Here is an 18,265-nt window from a genome sequence, read left to right as displayed (position 1 = left end):
AATTACTACCCGTGGAGAGCGGACCTTTTGTTAGTTTAAATCCACTGTACAGTTCCTGAAGACTGGCATAAGGTCAGCTCATTTCCCAGTCACAAGCACCTGCTGTCAGCAGGATTAGTCGTGGGTTCAAGGTTAATTATTTGGGATCTACAGTCATCAGTGAAAAAATGGGGTTTGTTTTGGTTTATATAATATAAAAAGCAACATTATGTATTATTATATATAGGGTTTTTGTATATGATCCCTCGACTGTTGGACATTTGGACCCTGTCGTTTATCATAGATGTGATTTCCCCAGGCCTGCAAAAAATAAACCTTCCACTAGCAATTAAAACTTTAACCCCGGTTTCACAAGCGCTTTTTCACAAATAGACTTTGTGAATTTCATGTTTATACCTCCAAACTGAACGCAAAAAGTTAGTGTTAATTCTATGTTTTTTTTCTAAAAACTGATCTACTTAATGCATACCTCTCAACTGTCCTGATTTCAGCGGGACAATCCCGATATTAGGTCTCATGTTTGTCCCGTGGGTGGGAATGTTGGGGGAAGGGAGGTGTGTCATGAGCAGCCTAGCGCTTTACGTCTGGGGGCGTGGTCACATCCCCATCGCATCACGGACAGTCCCCCTTTCGCAACGTGGCCACACCCCCTGCCCAGCTGCCAGGAACAGCCCTGTTGGGTGCTATGCTTAATGCTATATCCCTGTATTTTGGCATAATTCTGAAAGGTGTTTTTATTCTGAGCTTCACAGAAAGACAAGATAATTCCGTTCACACTTCTCCATAAGATACCAAAATATTATTTTAGCTTTTAGTTTCACTTTAATATTGACTGAAATTGTTTTTTTTTATTGAACTTATTGAAAAATATGAATTTCTCATATGTCAGGGGCAAATTTGCCCTTTTAAAAGTGAGAGCAAATTTTGTGCACAGCAGAGCCAGCTGTCTGGGATATACAAGATAGGAAAGAACAGTGCTTAAGAGTTCGATGCATCAATATATAAAACTGACACAAGATGCCTAAAGAAGTAAATTATTATAAGGAAAAATAATAATAAACAACTGTAGAGGATTTATAGTAGTCATAAAGACAATTCTCATTTATTTAGCTTGACAGTCAAACTATTGAAAACAAAATATCTGCATAAACCCTTATAGTAGCTAAAACCAATCCATGTTGTGGTCATGACTCTCTTTGATACTGGTATAGGCACCCGATCTGATAGTGGTCACCTCATTAGGAATATCTATTATAATTTGAGTTGAGTCGCTTTCTCCGTCATCTGCTGCCCAATCAAGGCTGGTATACAACATAATCCAATCTCAATATCACGATTGATGGCGATAATGTGATTTTATAAGACTTCGGCGGATCCACCGATAGATAAAATCTTTAGCAAGGATGCTTTGCTGTCTTTTCCTGTCTCTGTAAGTTGTTTGAATACGTCCTCCTTCAGTACAAATGTCCACAATATCCTAACGTGTTTCATTGTAAGACAACTTGAGAGGAATCTGTTGTGTTGTGTCTTTCAGATCGAAGCTCTGTTACTAGAGATGCAGGACATGGAGACCGGCATTAAGATGCACACACAGAGGCTGATGATCACCACTATTCCTCATGCCATCACAGGTATCCTATCATTGCAGTCCTTTTTGGAACCAGTTAATGATTTTATTCATGCAGATCTTTACATCAGACTTGAAATAGGAACTTTGTGGGACAAAAGTGCAGGAGATTTGGGTCAGAAAGAAGAACATTTGGTAGATAGGTGTCTGAGCTGCAGTTATAGTTTCCTAATCTCTCTATATAACTTTTTTCAGGATTGTGAATAAAAAAATATTTTTGGAATAAATATCACTTAAGAAAGACTTAATTTTATGGGGGATATTCACCCCAGGCACAATTTTAACTCTTAACTTTCTAGCTGAACCTCGATTGCTTCCTTTCCTGGGATCCTCAGCATTAGTTTCGCCAGGAATGGCAAGTCGTGTATTTTCCAGGGATCTCTACATATCTAATTTTTAAAAGGGACAAAATGGTGTAACTGGATAGCAGGCAGGTGAGTCTTCCAATTCACAGACATAGGGAGATGTGGTCAGGGCCTGAGTAAAGGTTCAGGCCGCCCTAGGATAATACGCTCATAGCACCCCGTCGCTGTCCACGCCAACGGGGCGCTACTGAGGGTGATGATGCGAAGGGGGAGGGGGCTGTCATGCCAGAACCTGCCAGTCTTGTCTCGCCTACTCACTTCTGTTCAGGTGCCCGCCCAAGGATAACTTATTGTCTTCAGTCTTTACCATAGGATTATGTAAAGATTACAACCTTAACATTTTCTTTCATATTTTTACTTTGGGGAGCAACTATTCTCTTATATTTTAAAATGACTTTCAGAGTATAGATCTCCCTGTCATTCCCCTAAAATATTGCGCCCCCAAAAATCCCTGTGCCCTAGGCTGCAGCCTAGTCATTGGATATTCAGGCTCTTGGTGTTGTAGATTTGTTGCATTGATAGAGATTGATTGTTAGCCTAACTGGGACATGGAGTCTAATGGCTGACTGCATTTCACCAGGGACCCGGCAAGGCATCCACAGGTTGTAGCCCCATACTCACAACATAGCAGCAAACTTAGGATGGGTATGACTATGAAGGCAGTGGGTAATACAGGCCAAAGATTGGCACTGGCAGTAAAGGTTTAAAGTTAAACAAGCCAGAAATCAGGATCATAGATAGACCATACTTGCCAACTTGTTGGCTTTAGGGAGATCCCGGGGGAGATAGGCATGCGGGGGCAGGGCTTGATGAATTGCATCATTTTGGCCCCGCCCCCTAAACGATTGTGACAATTTTGGCAAATTACAAGATGGCGCGATATTTGCGTCATTAAGCCCCACCACTTATTAATTGCAGGGGCGAGAACCGGGAGGTTGCCCTGCTCTCCCGGGAGGTCTCCCTGAAATGCGGAAGTCTCCTGGACATTCCGGGAGAGTAGGCAACTATGCGTTAAAGCAGCTAATGAATCTCTAGAGAATTAAGTGTCTTTTACATTTCTGTCTCCATTACTGAAGTCATGTTGTCTTACCTGTCAGTCTTTGATTAAATCTTGGTCTCCATAAAAATGGCCACCTCCATAGGCATCAATACATGGACATAGGATACAATTTCTGAACTGTGTCATCATGCCACAGATGGCGAAGCCAACCACGTCTTGTACTGGCTCAGCATCAGGGAGAATACTAAACTCTTCAGGGAGTGAGGGAGATCACCCCTATTTCTGGGAGTCTCCCTGATATTCAGGGAGAGTTGGCAAGTATGAGATAGACAGGCATTATCCAAGACAGGCCAGGTTGGTGACAGAAAGTAACAGATGGCAGGCATTTCGAATGGCTTTTAGGATGGTCTTGAACGGTAGTCACAATACAAATCATTGGGACACACTACAAAATCTCAATATAACGCGATAGTGTGCACTGAGCTGACCCGTGAAACCCAGTGTCTACTGACATCAGCAAACACAACACATTGTGCAGCTAGACAAGAGAGGAGTGAAATCATGGGCACATAACTAGGCAAACATCAGGACTATGGGCAGCCCCATAAGCACTGCCGCCAAATGCGGGATGTTGCAGCAAGCTTTGACGGTTCAGAGGTTCCAAAGAGGGACCTAAATGATTCTGCTAGTCATGGGGTTAAACTTTAATGTCTTTGGTGTAGACTGAACGCAGCATGATGTATATTCATATTTATGAATGCATAGAACACATGCATAATTAAAGCACATGAAATGAGCTTTTGATTAATAATGCTGGTTGTTTTCATTATTTTCACTCTGAAGTTTGTTCTTCAGAAATACTTGGCTTAAAGAGGGCCTGTGATTTGTGTACTTATTGCGAAAATAAGTGATCTGCAGTGTAAAAAAGCAGAAAAGAAAACTTATGTTTTTGATTGATTTCTAAACTTGTAATCTCTCTTTGAACTTTCTCCACCCTCCACCCCTGGCCAGCCATGGACAGAGCCATGTTTGCTGTTGCAAGTCATGGGCAGGTATCTGGTATAGACATTCCGGTACCTGCCCAGGAGGAGGTCACGGAATACGGAATATCCATGTAAAGCAGGCTCCTCCTTAGCTAGACACTCCCCCGCACAACCTCCGACAAACTGTACATATCAGCTGACATCCCATCTGATCATACACATTTGTTTCGATTCTATAAAGGGCAGCTCACATTAAAAATATATTTCAAGATATGTTTTAAGTTAAATGTAATTTGTCTCCCATTATAAGATGCTAAATTTTGCACCCTTGCACTCAATGCCCATCTTGGCCTGCTAGTCAAGGTATAAAAAGACTCAAAACCATGTTCATGATATCACTTATCTGCCCTTGTGATGCAGGTATTGGTGCAGCTTTGTAATTGACCTTTTCTGGCTAGGGAATTATCAGAGACTGGACTATGTTCCCCGTAGACATAGCCATAGGCCACGTCAGGGCTCCTCATTTAATGTGACATTTGCGTTCACATCTATTTACCGAATAACACAGAAAGGCCACTGAATAGCTCTCCATAGACCATAAAAGCAACACTGACATTTGCTTGATATGTGATGTACCAAACGTCAGCAAGTTTAGAGGTTTATGTTTAAAGACAAATATGAAGGAAAAATGTCTAATTTCCACTCATTGCTGTCACTTTGCGCGGTCTTCTCCTGGAGGGAGCAGCCAAAGAGTCAAGGTGGAGCTGCAGTGCATATACATATTAATGAGATTAATCATTACCATGCTTGCAAATGAAATTAAGCATTACAATACAGCGTGTATATCTGTCACCTCCGCCGCCTCTGGCAAGGTCAGTTCTGCTCCATCCAAAAATTATGACTTATATTTATTTGATGGAGGGGAAAACTGCTTAATAAAACTTCACTTTATAGCAATGCAACATGTACTAATCAGGAAAATACCAAACATGTTTTGCCTTAATGCCTCATATACGACATTTCCGGGTTTAAATGCCCCTTATATTTGAGCCCAATGATGCAAGAGAGGTAGGTGGGAGAGAACGGGGTGCCCTTGTGGATGGCTCAATTGATTAATCAGTAGCTGAAAGTAGATTGCAAACTGGGCAGGCTGTGTTTAAGTGATGCAAACATGGATGGACAATTGAGACTGAGAGAATAGACTGAGGGTAGAATGACCTTGTGTGACCTTTCATTGATCAGTGAGTCTGTCAGAAGGAGCTGGAGCTACAAGACGTCTGTAAATAGATCAAATTAAAAGCTTATCTTTTCACTCACACCCAGCAATCTCTTCTTATATCTAGTCCTTGAGTGCAGATGGCTTTATCATCCGAGACCTTTGTCACCCTGTCTCCCCTCCCTTCCCCACAGGTGCCTTACCCAAATAATAACATAACCGGCCACTTCCACTTATGTTATATCAGTCTGTAGACAACGCTCTGACGTCCTCTTGATCTGTAATCCAACTGCACTAGTGACAACTACTCTACTTTACTGATATATTGCTGTGAAATATCCTAATTTGTCACAGAAGCTGTAGGACAGCCGCTGTCAGAGTTTAGAGCTTCACAACCCTGCACAATCTCAATAACTCCTTGTGATATTGTGGTGTTACTGCAGCGGCAGGAGGAAAACAGGAGTAGAACATTGTGTGTCATTGGGAGAAATCGTTTCTCTTGGAAAGCGTTCAACCGATTTCGTTAACAAGTACTGGTGGTTATTTATAACGAGGTAAAAAGTCGAAGTCCCTTTTATAGTACAAATCATACAATGAAAATGATTTAATAGGTTGAAGTGGGTTACAGCACCTGTTTTTCTGTGCACCAATTTTTATATATGCTCCCTAATTGTTCTGCAGCAGGCCTGGTCAACCTGTGGCGCTCCAGGTGTTGTGTAACTACAAGTCCCAGCATGCTTTGCCAGCAGATAGGTCGCCGATAGCTGGCAAGGTATGCTGGGATTTGTAGTTTCACAACACCAGTGTATATCTCAAACGTGGACACACTCTAATCTTTGCTATTCAGAATTCCTCAGCATGCTGTATTGCTACAGGCTAAGTAGGACTACAAGTTATATACTTTATTTCCTGTACAATTGAGATGGCATCTGCCGAACCTGGCAACTGCATTTAACACTAATTCCTTAATATCTGTTTATCCTGCAGGACATGATATCCTGGAATGGATTATACAGAGGCTGCAGTTTACAGATGAAGGTAGGTTGAATAAATAACTGCGCATTGAGGGTTAAAACCGGATCTTGAACCAAAGTTTGTTTTCTCCATACTGCACCAAGTCACTTTTTATCTAAAATATATCCTAGTTATACTGCAAATAGGGTTTATTTTTCTTTAGTTGCACAGCTAAATTTCTGCATAGATAAAACCACTTTCTGTATCTGTGCATATACTAGATAGATTAGATATCTTAGATAAGGTCAATTGGCATTATAGCCACAGGATCTCATTTATGAGCGCACTGGATGCACTGAGCAAATCACCTTGGTTTCACTTAGACCACTGTTGGCTAACCTGTGACATTCCAGGTGGTTGTGAAACTACAAGTCCCAGCATGCTTTGCCAGTATATAGCAGCTTATTGCTGGAAGGGTATGCTGGGACTTGTAGTTTCACAACACCTGGAGTGTCACAGGTTAGCCAACACTGACCTAGACGGTCCGCCATCTGCACACTACTCTCCGCAGAGACACCTCTGCAGGAAACTTTAGGACAAGACCGGACCTTTGCCAGAGTTGGTACAAAAATTGACTCCTTTTGCGCATTGGAAATAGCTGTGTGCTGCTCCACAGAGGACACCCTTAAAATTAGGCCTTTTTCCCCTCTATATCTCCTTTCAATAATCTTATTGCACAAAATGCAATCACATTTCTGCCGTGCTCCGCACAACAAGGCGCGACAGTATGCCAACCATGTACTTGGCGGAGAACACCCACCAATCGTCCTAGTGCACCACCTCTGCTATGCCACCCAGGGCTGTGACTGGGGCTGTGCAAGAAGGGCGACTGCACAGGGCGCAACGCTGAAAGGGGGCACAGTTTATGAATATTTTAGGTACAAATTTGGATAAAATTGGGACAAGAAGGAAATTTGCCGCCGCCCCTAGCCGTCAGACGCTAACATTTTAAGGTACGTCTCTGATGGCACCATCTTACTCCTTAAATTTATGGGTTTTCGTGAAAATCTAAAGGCAACAAGAGCCACGTTTTTTGGCAAACTCTTTTTTTTTTTCATGTCTCTTTGATATCGTGCACCTATTGTAAAGATGCTACATCAGTTCAGTGTGGAAAATACTCATGGTGTATCCTGCAGAGTGAGCTGTACAAAATGTGATAGTGAGTGATGGTGCTTTGTGATGTTCGCGGGTAGAAGTTACATAATTCCATCAATGTGTAGTTTATATATGAGGCAGAATGTGTGTGAAATGTTGGCACATATGTATATATATATATATATATATATATATATATATATATATATATGTATGCATGCAACGTTTGGCTTTTTTTTTTATCACGTTAGGCTACCGTTAACTTGATTTAAAAATATAATTAAGACATTACTAATATTGCAAATTACGATTACTGCTTGAAATGACTGATTTGTAATGTATTATTTACATATGATTGCAAAGCCCCATTTTTAGCAGGCATTACTCCAGTGTCCTATTTCTGGGTTCAGAAATGGGATAAACAAAACAGCCTCCTCAAGAAACAGGTCAGTCTATTGTTGTTTTGAGAACTGAAGGCTATTCTGTGTGTCAGATTGCCAAGATACTGAAGATTTCATACAAAGGTATTACTTGAGTACTTGAGTGAAAAGAGCAAACTAGACTTAACCAGGATGGAAACAGAAGCCAAAGGCCAGGTACACAACTGCACAAGACGGATAAGTACATTGGAGTCTGCAGTTTGAGAAACAGATGATTTACAGGTCATGAGTTGGTGGGTTCCTTAAATAGTACACACCAAATACCAGTGTCTTCTGGAACAGTAAAAAGATGACTCCGGAATGTTGGTCTTACAGGCAGAGTCGCAAAGAAAAAGCCATATTTGAAGCTGGCAAATAGGAAACAAAGGTTAAAATGGGCAAAAAAACACAAACATTGAAAGGTGGATGACTGGAAGAGAATATTGTGGATAGATTATTAGAAAAATCTGTAAATATTTTTGCCCAAGATTGTAGTGGGGTTCTATAGCATGGAGATGAGTCCTCAAAAGTCCAGCCTTATCAGTGGGTTGCTTTCTAGATCAGAATAAGGCAGTCAATGCTCCACAATGAGATTGTGCAGGTCCGTTGAGTTCTTCTTGGGAGGGAGAACTTAAGGCAATTGATGGTGGAGTGCGGTCTAGGCCGAAGTTTGCTTTGCAGGCTGCTGGTGGTGAGTAAGCCTGGATTTTGACCGGAGTATATCTGGAGGTAAGCTGGGGAGTCAGTTTGGTGCAGTTGGTCTGGATTCCGGAGGACTAATAGTGAGACACACTGGGTAATGGCTGGATGCGAGGTATGGTTCAGTGTAAAATTTAGTCGCCGGCTTCACATGCGGCCTAGATCACAAACTGTAGCTAAGGACTGGAATCGGTAATCGGACCAATGTTGGTGTCAAAATGAGCAGCGGGAACTATTGGAGACGATCATGGCATGGTGCGTTGCATTGCAGATGGGTAATCAGCGATCGGTGAGTACGTTCTGGGGAGCAAGCTTCGATATCAGGAAGGAGGAGAGAGGAGGAAGGAATAGTCTCACCTGCGTATGTCTGTACGTCAAACTGACTGTCTGCAACCTGACCTGAAACCCGCAGTAAATGGGATTTATTAATTGTACGGTGGACATGTTTCTATGTTTCTTTACATCTTCTTTATAAGAGTAAATGTGCATAACAGTGATTTCTTGTTGTCCCTCATTTATCCAGACCCTCAGTCATCCATAAACTTCAGTTTACATTATGGCCTCTCTCAGTAATGTTGCAGAACAAATATTGACACAAAAACACGTTCATTAAACGCAAATCGCTTAATATACATAAGAGTTTCATCTGTAACACATTTTTTCGGAGGTTCTTTTGTCTGCAGAGAACAGTTTAGCTTATTAGAAAAGGATCGGCGTTTACTTCGATAACACGAAAACCTCAGGGGGTTTTGATTGACGGCTGTTAAAACAAGGAAACCGCAGCATGAAAAACCAGCGTGCGCTCCGTAATTCTGCCAACTACAGCGTGCATGTTGCACAATGCTTTCTTATGGAGGCTGAATGCTTTACAATAAACAGAAACAGGATTTATAAATGTAGACCAGAAGGAAAGGGTATAGCATGGCCCTCAATTTATGAAATTTGGGGGACATATAACCATAGTCACAGCCTTGCTAAGGATGGATTTTGCTTCTGTACCTGGAAGAAGAGAGTATGTACAACGTTCAATTCCTGATCTGGTCTAATTAAAGATATTGATTAGTTATATCACTCAGCCAGAAGGTGACAATCACACCGCAGAAAGTTCATAGTGGAGCATACAATATTGCCTACTGAGTACAGTAACAAACACAGATCAATCGAAGACAATACAGTATCATTTTTATTAGCTTATATGTATGTAATCTTTGACATTGTAAAACATCAGTACATAATGTAATTTACCATCTGTAGAAAAATATCCGCAGAATTATTACAAGTTGTAGTATCAAAGCAGGCGTTTGTCGGAATAAAATTCATCACAGAGACAAAATGATTTGTTTCTGGTGATAAATATGCAGTAATTGGTTAACCTCACAGCTGCCTGTGTACCACCTTCATATTCGGAGACCTGTAGGTCAACCGCTTAACGTAACAGTGATTTAATTGGATGTGTTTTCCACACTAGAGAGTCCTTCTATGTCCTTTTACTGTACTTTCACTGTAAAGTTTCAGTCTGTGGTCGTCTCTACAGAATTAATTACCACAAAGCGCTGGAGGAAAGATTTGTGGCATGACATTACAACATCTCTGTTTGTGTAATCGGCAATTACGTCAGTCCTTTCCTTAACACAGTTGATCTGCCTCAATATATATATATATATATATCTATATCAATACATTTGGCTTAGTTATTGGTATATTGTGTGTAAAGTGTCACCCGCCAGCGTTCTTCTGGTGTTTGACGGTTATATCTTCTCCATCACAGAATGGCTGAAAGCTCACGTTTTGTATAAGAATGGTAATACGCAGATCGCTCCCTTATTACATATTTCTATTTATTAATGTGATTTTTGGTGCTCTTGCCTATCTGCCCTGTACATATAAAGTTTGCGGGATTGCGGATAAAGATGGAAGTGTGCAGTAATGTGCTGGGTGGATAAGTGAAGACGTCACAGCCCGGCCTATGGTTATTATGGTCATCTGGGTGTGTTTGTGGGGAGTGGGAGCAACTCTGTGGCTACCTGTTAAAGCAGGAACCCCTAAATCTGCAGACTCCTTACTTTGAAACTAATTTAAAGAATACCAGCCTGAACACAACATATAATCTATCTGTGTGAGGGAAGAGTAAGGTTCTGTGTCAGTGCGAGCTCGCATTCAGTAAACAATGCCTGGGTCTGCCGAGCTCCTTTCAACTCTATTTATAATATTTATATTTAGCCATAACATTCGTATTTCGATTGTAAGGACTTTAGGGCAATTCTCTCTCCATACAGTTATGATAGACTTCCATTAATACCTATATCATTATCTGCGCTCTGTTTTCTATGCACTTTTTCTGTAAGGTCCTTTATGGCTCATTTTTGCGAACCAGAAAACGTGTGGACACCTCTAGTTGTCGGAATAGTACGCCTCAACGGCAAATCAGTCTGTGCTTAGCTGTGAGGAGCCACTTGGGATGGAAAGAGTGAAACATAATTTCAAAGGCCAAACTAGGACCACCCCCTACCTTTATCATCACCATTTATTTATATAGCGCCACTAATTCCGCAGCGCTGTACAGAGAACTCACTCACATCAGTCCCTGCCCCATTAGAGCTTACAGTCTAAATTCCCTAACACACACAGACAGACCGAGAGAGACTAAGGGGGGGTATTCAATTGACCGTGAGTTGTTTTTTTTCCCCCCGCAGTGTTAAAAAAAAAAAAAAAAAAAACCACGCTGGTTTTTAACTGCTATAGAGACGGTCTTTAGTTAACGCAGCGTTAAAACTCGTGCAATTCAATTGAAAAAGAGATAACGCTGCACCTGCGCGTTAATCATTGGTGTTTGCGAGTTTTTAGGGGAGTGAAGGGGAGGGTTTAACGCGGTCATGTATATAAAAAAAAGGGAAATTCTGAAAGCGCATCTCCTTGCTTCACTTCATAATATATCCACCACTAGATGGCCTGCACGCATTGGTTCTGTTACACCAGTTGCCCATCATTTGCATTCTTTGGGAACGGCTTTATCAGATATTGAAATTCTAAATCTCGCGGCACAAACTCGATCAGAAATTCAGTCCATTAAGAAGTACTTGTAGAAATTTGATTATTTCTAATGTCATCTTTGTTAATAAAGCTACTTACAAAGATCGACTAAACTACCCTCCTTATTGAAGCGTGCAATGGTACATTGAACATTGAGCTGGACAACATCAAGGGATATATTTACTAAACTGCGAGTTTGCAAAAGTGGAGATGTTGCCTATAGCAACCAATCAGCTATTAGCTATATAAGTAAATGGTAATAATAATTATGACTGTTGACGCACCACCTCCCCTCAGATGCCACCTTGTCCTTTTAATCCTTGGCTTCCCTGTAAAATGACACAGTTGCACTGTAGAATTGAACTTTTGCACCTTTGTTATTGAGCTTTGGCACCAAATACATACTCTACAGCAGGCCTGTCCAACCTGCGGCCCTCCAGATGTTGTGAAACTACAAGTCCCAGCATGCCCTTCCAGCTATCAACTGGTTGTCTACCAGCAAAGCATGCTGGGGCTTGTAGTTTCACAACATCTGGAGGGCCGCAGGTTGGACAGGCCTGGTCTACAGTACTTCACCGGATTACCGCTGTGGTTCTCCACCCAGTTTTATTCCGCCATTTCCATAGCAGAGGTGGAGGCCAGATCTGACTGTGTGTCTGTCTTATTCTATGAGGTATATAAAATGTAAAATGTATTTATCTGTTGTGTTACAGCCCTTCTAATACCTGTACTCTGTTATTCATTCTCTACAGAGGGGCAGCACTTCTGTAATCTGATGGTGAAATGTGGGTACATCTATCCATTGCAGGAGCCCACTAACCTCATTTTGAAGCCGGACAACAGCCTGTACAGGTTCCAGGTGTGGGGATTATGCTGGGTTGTAATGATGGGGCAGGTTCCTGCTGTGGGGGTTAATGCTGTTGGGTACGGATGGAGCCAGGTGGCAGGTTACAGCTGGCGTATAAAGGTGGGGGTGCAGGTCCAAGGTGTTAGGGGATACCACTCTGGTATAAACATGGGGGTGCAGGTCCAAGGTGTTAGGGATACCACTGTGATATAAACATGGGGGTGCGGGTCCTAGGTGTTAGGGGATACCACTGTGATATAAACATGGGGGTGCGGGTCCTAGGTGTTAGGAGATACCACTCTGGTATAAACACAGGGGTGCGTGTCCTAGGTGTTGTGGGATACCACTGTGATATAAACATGGGGGTGCGGGTCCTAGGTGTTAGGGATACCACTGTGATATAAACATGGGGGTGCAGGTCCAAGGTGTTAGGGATACCACTGTGATATAAACATGGGGGTGCGTGTCCTAGGTGTTGTGGGATACCACTGTGATATAAACATGGGGGTGCGGGTCCTAGGTGTTAGGAGATACCACTGTGGTATAAACATGGGGGTGCGGGTCCTAGGTGTTAGGGATACCACTGTGATATAAACATGGGGTGCGGGTCCTAGGTGTTGTGGGATACCACTGTGATATAAACATGGGGGTGCGGGTCCTAGGTGTTAGGAGATACCACTGTGGTATAAACAGGGGGGTGCGGGTCCTAGGTGTTAGGAGATACCACTGTGGTATAAACAGGGGGGATATGGGTTCTAGCTGTTGGGGGGGGGGGGGGTACTGCTGTGATGTAATGAGGGGGTGAAGGTTCCATGTGTTGGTAATACTATTTACGTGTAATGATGGACAAATGTTCCAGGTGTCAGGATACAGATTGGGTATAAAGATTGGGGTGCAGGTTCCAAGTGTGGGGAACACTACTGGGGTGTATTGATAGAGTGCAGATTATTTTATAAGAAAGCTGCAGTCAGGTACAGCTAGAGATGCTGTTGCCCCAGGGCACAATTACCTTCATTATTATTTCACATATAGCGGCACATAGTCCCATATTGTTTGTATAGCTACTATAATTGTAATATATCACACAGTCTATGCCAGTAATAATAATGCAGAATTTAACATTGAGTAATGGGAATTATTAGAGATTATTCTTCCCTCATATTTAAAAATAAAGTTGTTTTTTTCCCCCATTCTTTTAGACACCATATTTTTGGCCAACACAACAGTGGCCTGCGGAGGACACAGATTATGGTGAGTATTATGTCCTGTGCTGGGTGGGAGAAGACAGCTACTATATCAAGTGACAGAAGTGGGAGAGATTTTCTATTTACAGGGGGGGCAAATACCGTGGAGGGTTGTGGAGAGAATCTTTGTTTATTACAACAATATGTGACATTTATTGCGTCTCAGTGGCCCATACCAGCAGAGGATTCCCATGATTACTATGCAAGACATTGCTGTTTCTTCTGTGCTTGTTCCATGTGACACCAATAACTGCTCATTTTACCTTCTGGCCAAATAGCCGAGGTTTATATTGTTAACTGTCGCTACAATACATGCACCATCAAATTAATTGCAAGCTCTTCAGGTTACTAAGTAGCACATATGAAACCTGCACTGCAATCCTAACATGCAAAGTTTCTGTTCCTATTAATAAACATTCCCTGATGCAATAGGGTGACATATATGATATTGAAATATTGTTAGGTACTTTTGTGCAGAGAACATACCTAGTGGTAAGTGAGGGTGGCTTTATGAGGGGAGGGGGAGTGTAAATGAGGGATACCTGTGCTTATATCTTCCCACTGTTGTATTTGTCTATTACCTTACCTTTATTACTATCTCTCCCTTATGCCGGTGGCATCATATGCAAATGAGATGTTGGAGACAGAGTTAGCAAACATTCTAGCAGTGTGAAAACAGATGGCTTTTTATGCTGTATGTGAATGAGAGGGAGCAGACAGATTCAGTAGACATATACAATAAAAGGGAAAAAGGAGCGCTTGGTAAAACAATTGGGTGTATATTTACTAAACTGCGGGTTTGAAAAAGATGTTGCCTATAACAACCAATCAGATTCTTGCTGTCATTTTGTAGAGTGCAGTAAATAAATGACAGCTAGAATCTGATTGGTTGCTATAGGCAACATCTCAACTTTTTCAAACCCACAGTTTAGTAAATCTAGCCCTTAATTGTTATTTATTGAAAAAGTAAACACATAAAAAAATACGTAGTGAATATGGCCATATATACCCTCGGGTCAATTAGAATATAAAACAGTAATGAAAAAAACAAATAGCAAGTATCTCCCTAAAGGAGAATTTAGAGCTTAGATTTAGCGCTATGCAGATAACAAAGATTAAACATAGATATTTCTGATAGTGAATAAAATCAAAAATGTGTCAACATATAAAAGGTTGCAGGGTAATAAATTTTATCAATCTGCGAAAACTCCAACACGTAAAGAGGGGAGAGAATGGTAAATATCCCCCTCGTAGTGAATTCGATGTAATGTTGCCAGTCTTCAATAGATTATTAAGCACAGCTACGTGTGCAGCAAAAGGCTGTCAGTATGGTGTTCAGCACAACTTACTATACGGATATTACTGAATAGTTCCCTGTGCAAATAACCAAATATATGTTCCAGTGCTGTAAAGTCCCTTACAGAAGAGTCCAGCCTTGTCTTAATATCCAGCCTGTGGAGTCCACAAATATAGGGAACTGATTGGATATGTGTCCGGTCCGTAGTCCACAGTACTGTGAGCGCTAGTATAGGATGTTAACCCCGGGGTTCACAGATGCCAAATGAATTAGAGCATAAGCTCATATGGAACAGCTTGACGCGTTTCTCGGCACAAGTGCCGTTTCCTAAGAAGCAGATTCCAAGTCCAAACTAGAGTTGGTATTTATCACATAAGGCCGATATCGGATCATCCAATTAGCCCATTCATTCTCAAGCGGTCATGTGACCTTCAGAGTCTGCAGGTTTAATCATTAGACTTATTTATGGAAATCCTGCATCTTTATAAATAATGGTCTCTGTTCGGTATCCATAATCCCGTATAATATAGGCAAAAAGCCATTATAAAAATGAATAATCACGTAATCAGCAAATATAAACATGTTATGGAATTAAACATAATATTACTTCTAAAAGTTTTCAATAACCATCATTGGAAAATATTGACTCAAAATCCCTGTAGCTATCAATAAAATAATAATAATCATTATAAACCATGTAAATAATAATGTATATCGAAAGAAAACACTTAGACTAAAGTCTAATTCAACAAATATAAAATATTTTAATATACATTGGGCTCTGCAAACTTGGGAGTCTAATAAGGTCTCCCATCCTAATAAAGACCCAATGGAGCTCTGCTTAGCTTCCCAAATCAGACTGTTTAATATCAGTGTAACTAAACACAGATGTAATAAAAGCATATTCAAAAACATAACATAAATATCACTTCTGCTGATAACTTGTAACCAACAGAGATCATAGATAAGATCATGTAATCTAACGTCTAATTAAATAACAGCCTAAATAAGATAAATAGATGTCAATATGGCTCAGGTTCTCCAATCTTGGGATATTAATAAGACCTCACACCCTAATGTTAACCCGATAGGGCCCTACTTAACTTCCAAAATCAGACTGTTTATTCAAATCATATTCAATGCTCTACAATGATCCTATAAATATGTAATGATTTAATATTCTACTATATGTAAACAAACAATAAAATAGTACTCAGATACAAAAAAATCAATATAAACATACTAATATGTAGGTAAAGTATCCTAAACCAGTATAAAAGTTTAGACATACAAAAATATATGGATAACGATGCTCATGAACATGGTTCAAGGAATATAGTTGGAAAATTATCTAGAAGTTATTAAGTTTTATGCAATCATTTAAACCACATGGTGATAAGGGGCCTGATTCATTAAGGATCTTAAATGAAGAGGATTCTTATTTCAGTCTCCTGGACAAAACCATGTTACAATGCAAGGGGTGCAAATGAGTGTTCTGTTTTGCACACAAGTTAAATACTGACTGTTTTTTCATGTAGCACACACATATCAACTTTAAATTTCAGTGTACAAATAAGCTATCAAGTATTTGTGTGCTACATGAAAAAACAGTCAGTATTTAACTTGTGTGCAAAACAGAACACTCATTTGCACCCCTTGCATTGTAACATGGTTTTGCCCAGGAAACTGAAATAAGAATCCTCTTCATTTAAGATCCTTAATGAATCAGGCCCAAGGTATTTAACCTAAAAATCCAATAGGCTTCTCTGCTACATAATAGATTAAATCTATCACGTCCTCTATTTGCAATATCAATTTGTTCAATAGCTCTGACTAATAAGTCTGTTAGATTAGTACCTTGACATAAATTCACATGTGCTGATAGAGTATGAGTTCTTACATTCTTCAATATATTCCGTCGGTGTTCTAAGAAACGCACCCCCTAGGGACCTTATAGTGCGGCCAACATATTGCATTCCGCACTTGCAATTAATCATATAGATCACATATGTTGATTGACAGTCTAAAGTCTTCTCAATCGGAAAACTTTCACCTGATATAAAGGATTTCAATTCTGTAGTTTTGTGGTCTGCATATCTACATGAAATACATCTTCATTTACCACATCTAAAATAACCCTTACTTCTACTCAGCCATCTCTCAGCATGAGGACCCAGTTTCAGTAGACATTCTAGTGTGGGTTGGCGTGAAGATAAGAGCAGCACATTATCCTGATTGTTATCACATTACAGTAGTTGTTGTTTTGTTCTTTTCATTCACTGAAACGAATTTGATTAACTTTCATTCCAGCAATTTACCTTGCAAAGAAAAATATCCGTAAAAAGGGCATTCTGGAAGAGTATGAAAAGGTGAGAGGGCTGCATGACATTTTCAAACTCAGGCGCCTATTTAACATTGGTGTCTAGTGGGCGGCAGTAAGTATCACTTTGTATTACTGCATACCGTAGAGATCCAAAATGTACTGCTGCTTGTATTCACCATGTGCGGGGGTGAAACCAGGGGCAGGCTGGGCTGGAGGGCAGTGGGCATCTGCCCCACAGGCCGGTCCCATAGTGGGCTACCTTGGGCCGGTTCCTTTAAAATGTTCCTAATAGGCTGCTGAGTCGAGACTTGTACCCCGGGCTAAAATTCACCAGCCCTCCCCTGGGCGAAGCCCCCCTCCTAAGCGATACAAAAACTCCTCCACCAGCAGCCTAACGCTGCCGGTGAAAAGGGGAATTGACCCCTTGTGTGGCTATTGCACATTTACGACTAAGGTTGCGCATGTGCATAGTGCGCGTAGGGACCCAGGCGATGGATGCACAGTGTTTTCTCTGGCGGCGATGGAGACCTCCATTGAAAAGCCATCTTGAGATAGCGATGGGTTTTTAAGGCTTGCGGTTAAAACTGGCCAGATCGCAGTCCCCATAGAGGTTTATGGGGACTGCATTGGCCAACGTAATATAGGTGAAGGCAGCAGAATTCTCTGATTTTTCCTGCTTTAACCCTTAATAAAGTGAAAGAAACGCTGCAACGGCCATTCTCCAGAGCAAACAACTGCATTCTTTGGATTTTTGGCACTTCACAGCTTAATAAATCATACCTGCCTACTCTCCCAGAATTCCCGGGAGGCTCCCGAATTTCGGGGAGTCCTCACGGACTCCCAGAAGAGTAGGCAAAACTTCCGAAATTTGGCGAAATTCACAGCAGTGAGTGGCTGGGGCGGGGCTTAATCTCATCATTAAGCTCCGCCCCTCCATTCAATGCCATGAATTTCGGCTTCTCTATAGTCTAGCCCATGTCACATGACTTCTCTTAAAAGTGGGCATGTATGTAGTAAATAGTCCTCTCGGTATTTTTATTGTATGATTGTGTTATCACTCATATTGTGGCTTACTAGCTGAGGTTCAGCCTCTTACCCTGCAGTCA

At 41.1% G+C, this 18,265-nt stretch overlaps 1 protein-coding gene across 3 annotated transcripts in view; it reads left to right on the top strand.

Annotated features, from left to right (window-relative positions):
• The window catches only part of RGS9 (regulator of G protein signaling 9), an 82,874-nt gene that overhangs the window by 23,787 nt on the left and 40,822 nt on the right, over nucleotides 1-18,265 (top strand). For all 3 annotated transcript variants that reach the window (XM_075178049.1, XM_075178050.1, XM_075178051.1), the window contains exons 2-6: nucleotides 1,535-1,631; nucleotides 6,179-6,229; nucleotides 12,201-12,307; nucleotides 13,495-13,546; nucleotides 17,147-17,205. In XM_075178049.1, coding sequence (XP_075034150.1) covers nucleotides 1,535-1,631; nucleotides 6,179-6,229; nucleotides 12,201-12,307; nucleotides 13,495-13,546; nucleotides 17,147-17,205 — 366 coding nt within the window. The remainder of the gene's footprint in view (nucleotides 1-1,534; nucleotides 1,632-6,178; nucleotides 6,230-12,200; nucleotides 12,308-13,494; nucleotides 13,547-17,146; nucleotides 17,206-18,265) is intronic.

This window comes from Mixophyes fleayi, chromosome 6 (assembly GCF_038048845.1).
Source record: "Mixophyes fleayi isolate aMixFle1 chromosome 6, aMixFle1.hap1, whole genome shotgun sequence".
NCBI lineage: Eukaryota > Metazoa > Chordata > Amphibia > Anura > Limnodynastidae > Mixophyes > Mixophyes fleayi.
Note: the sequence above shows the minus strand (reverse complement) of the source record. Positions and strands in the feature narration are given on the sequence as shown.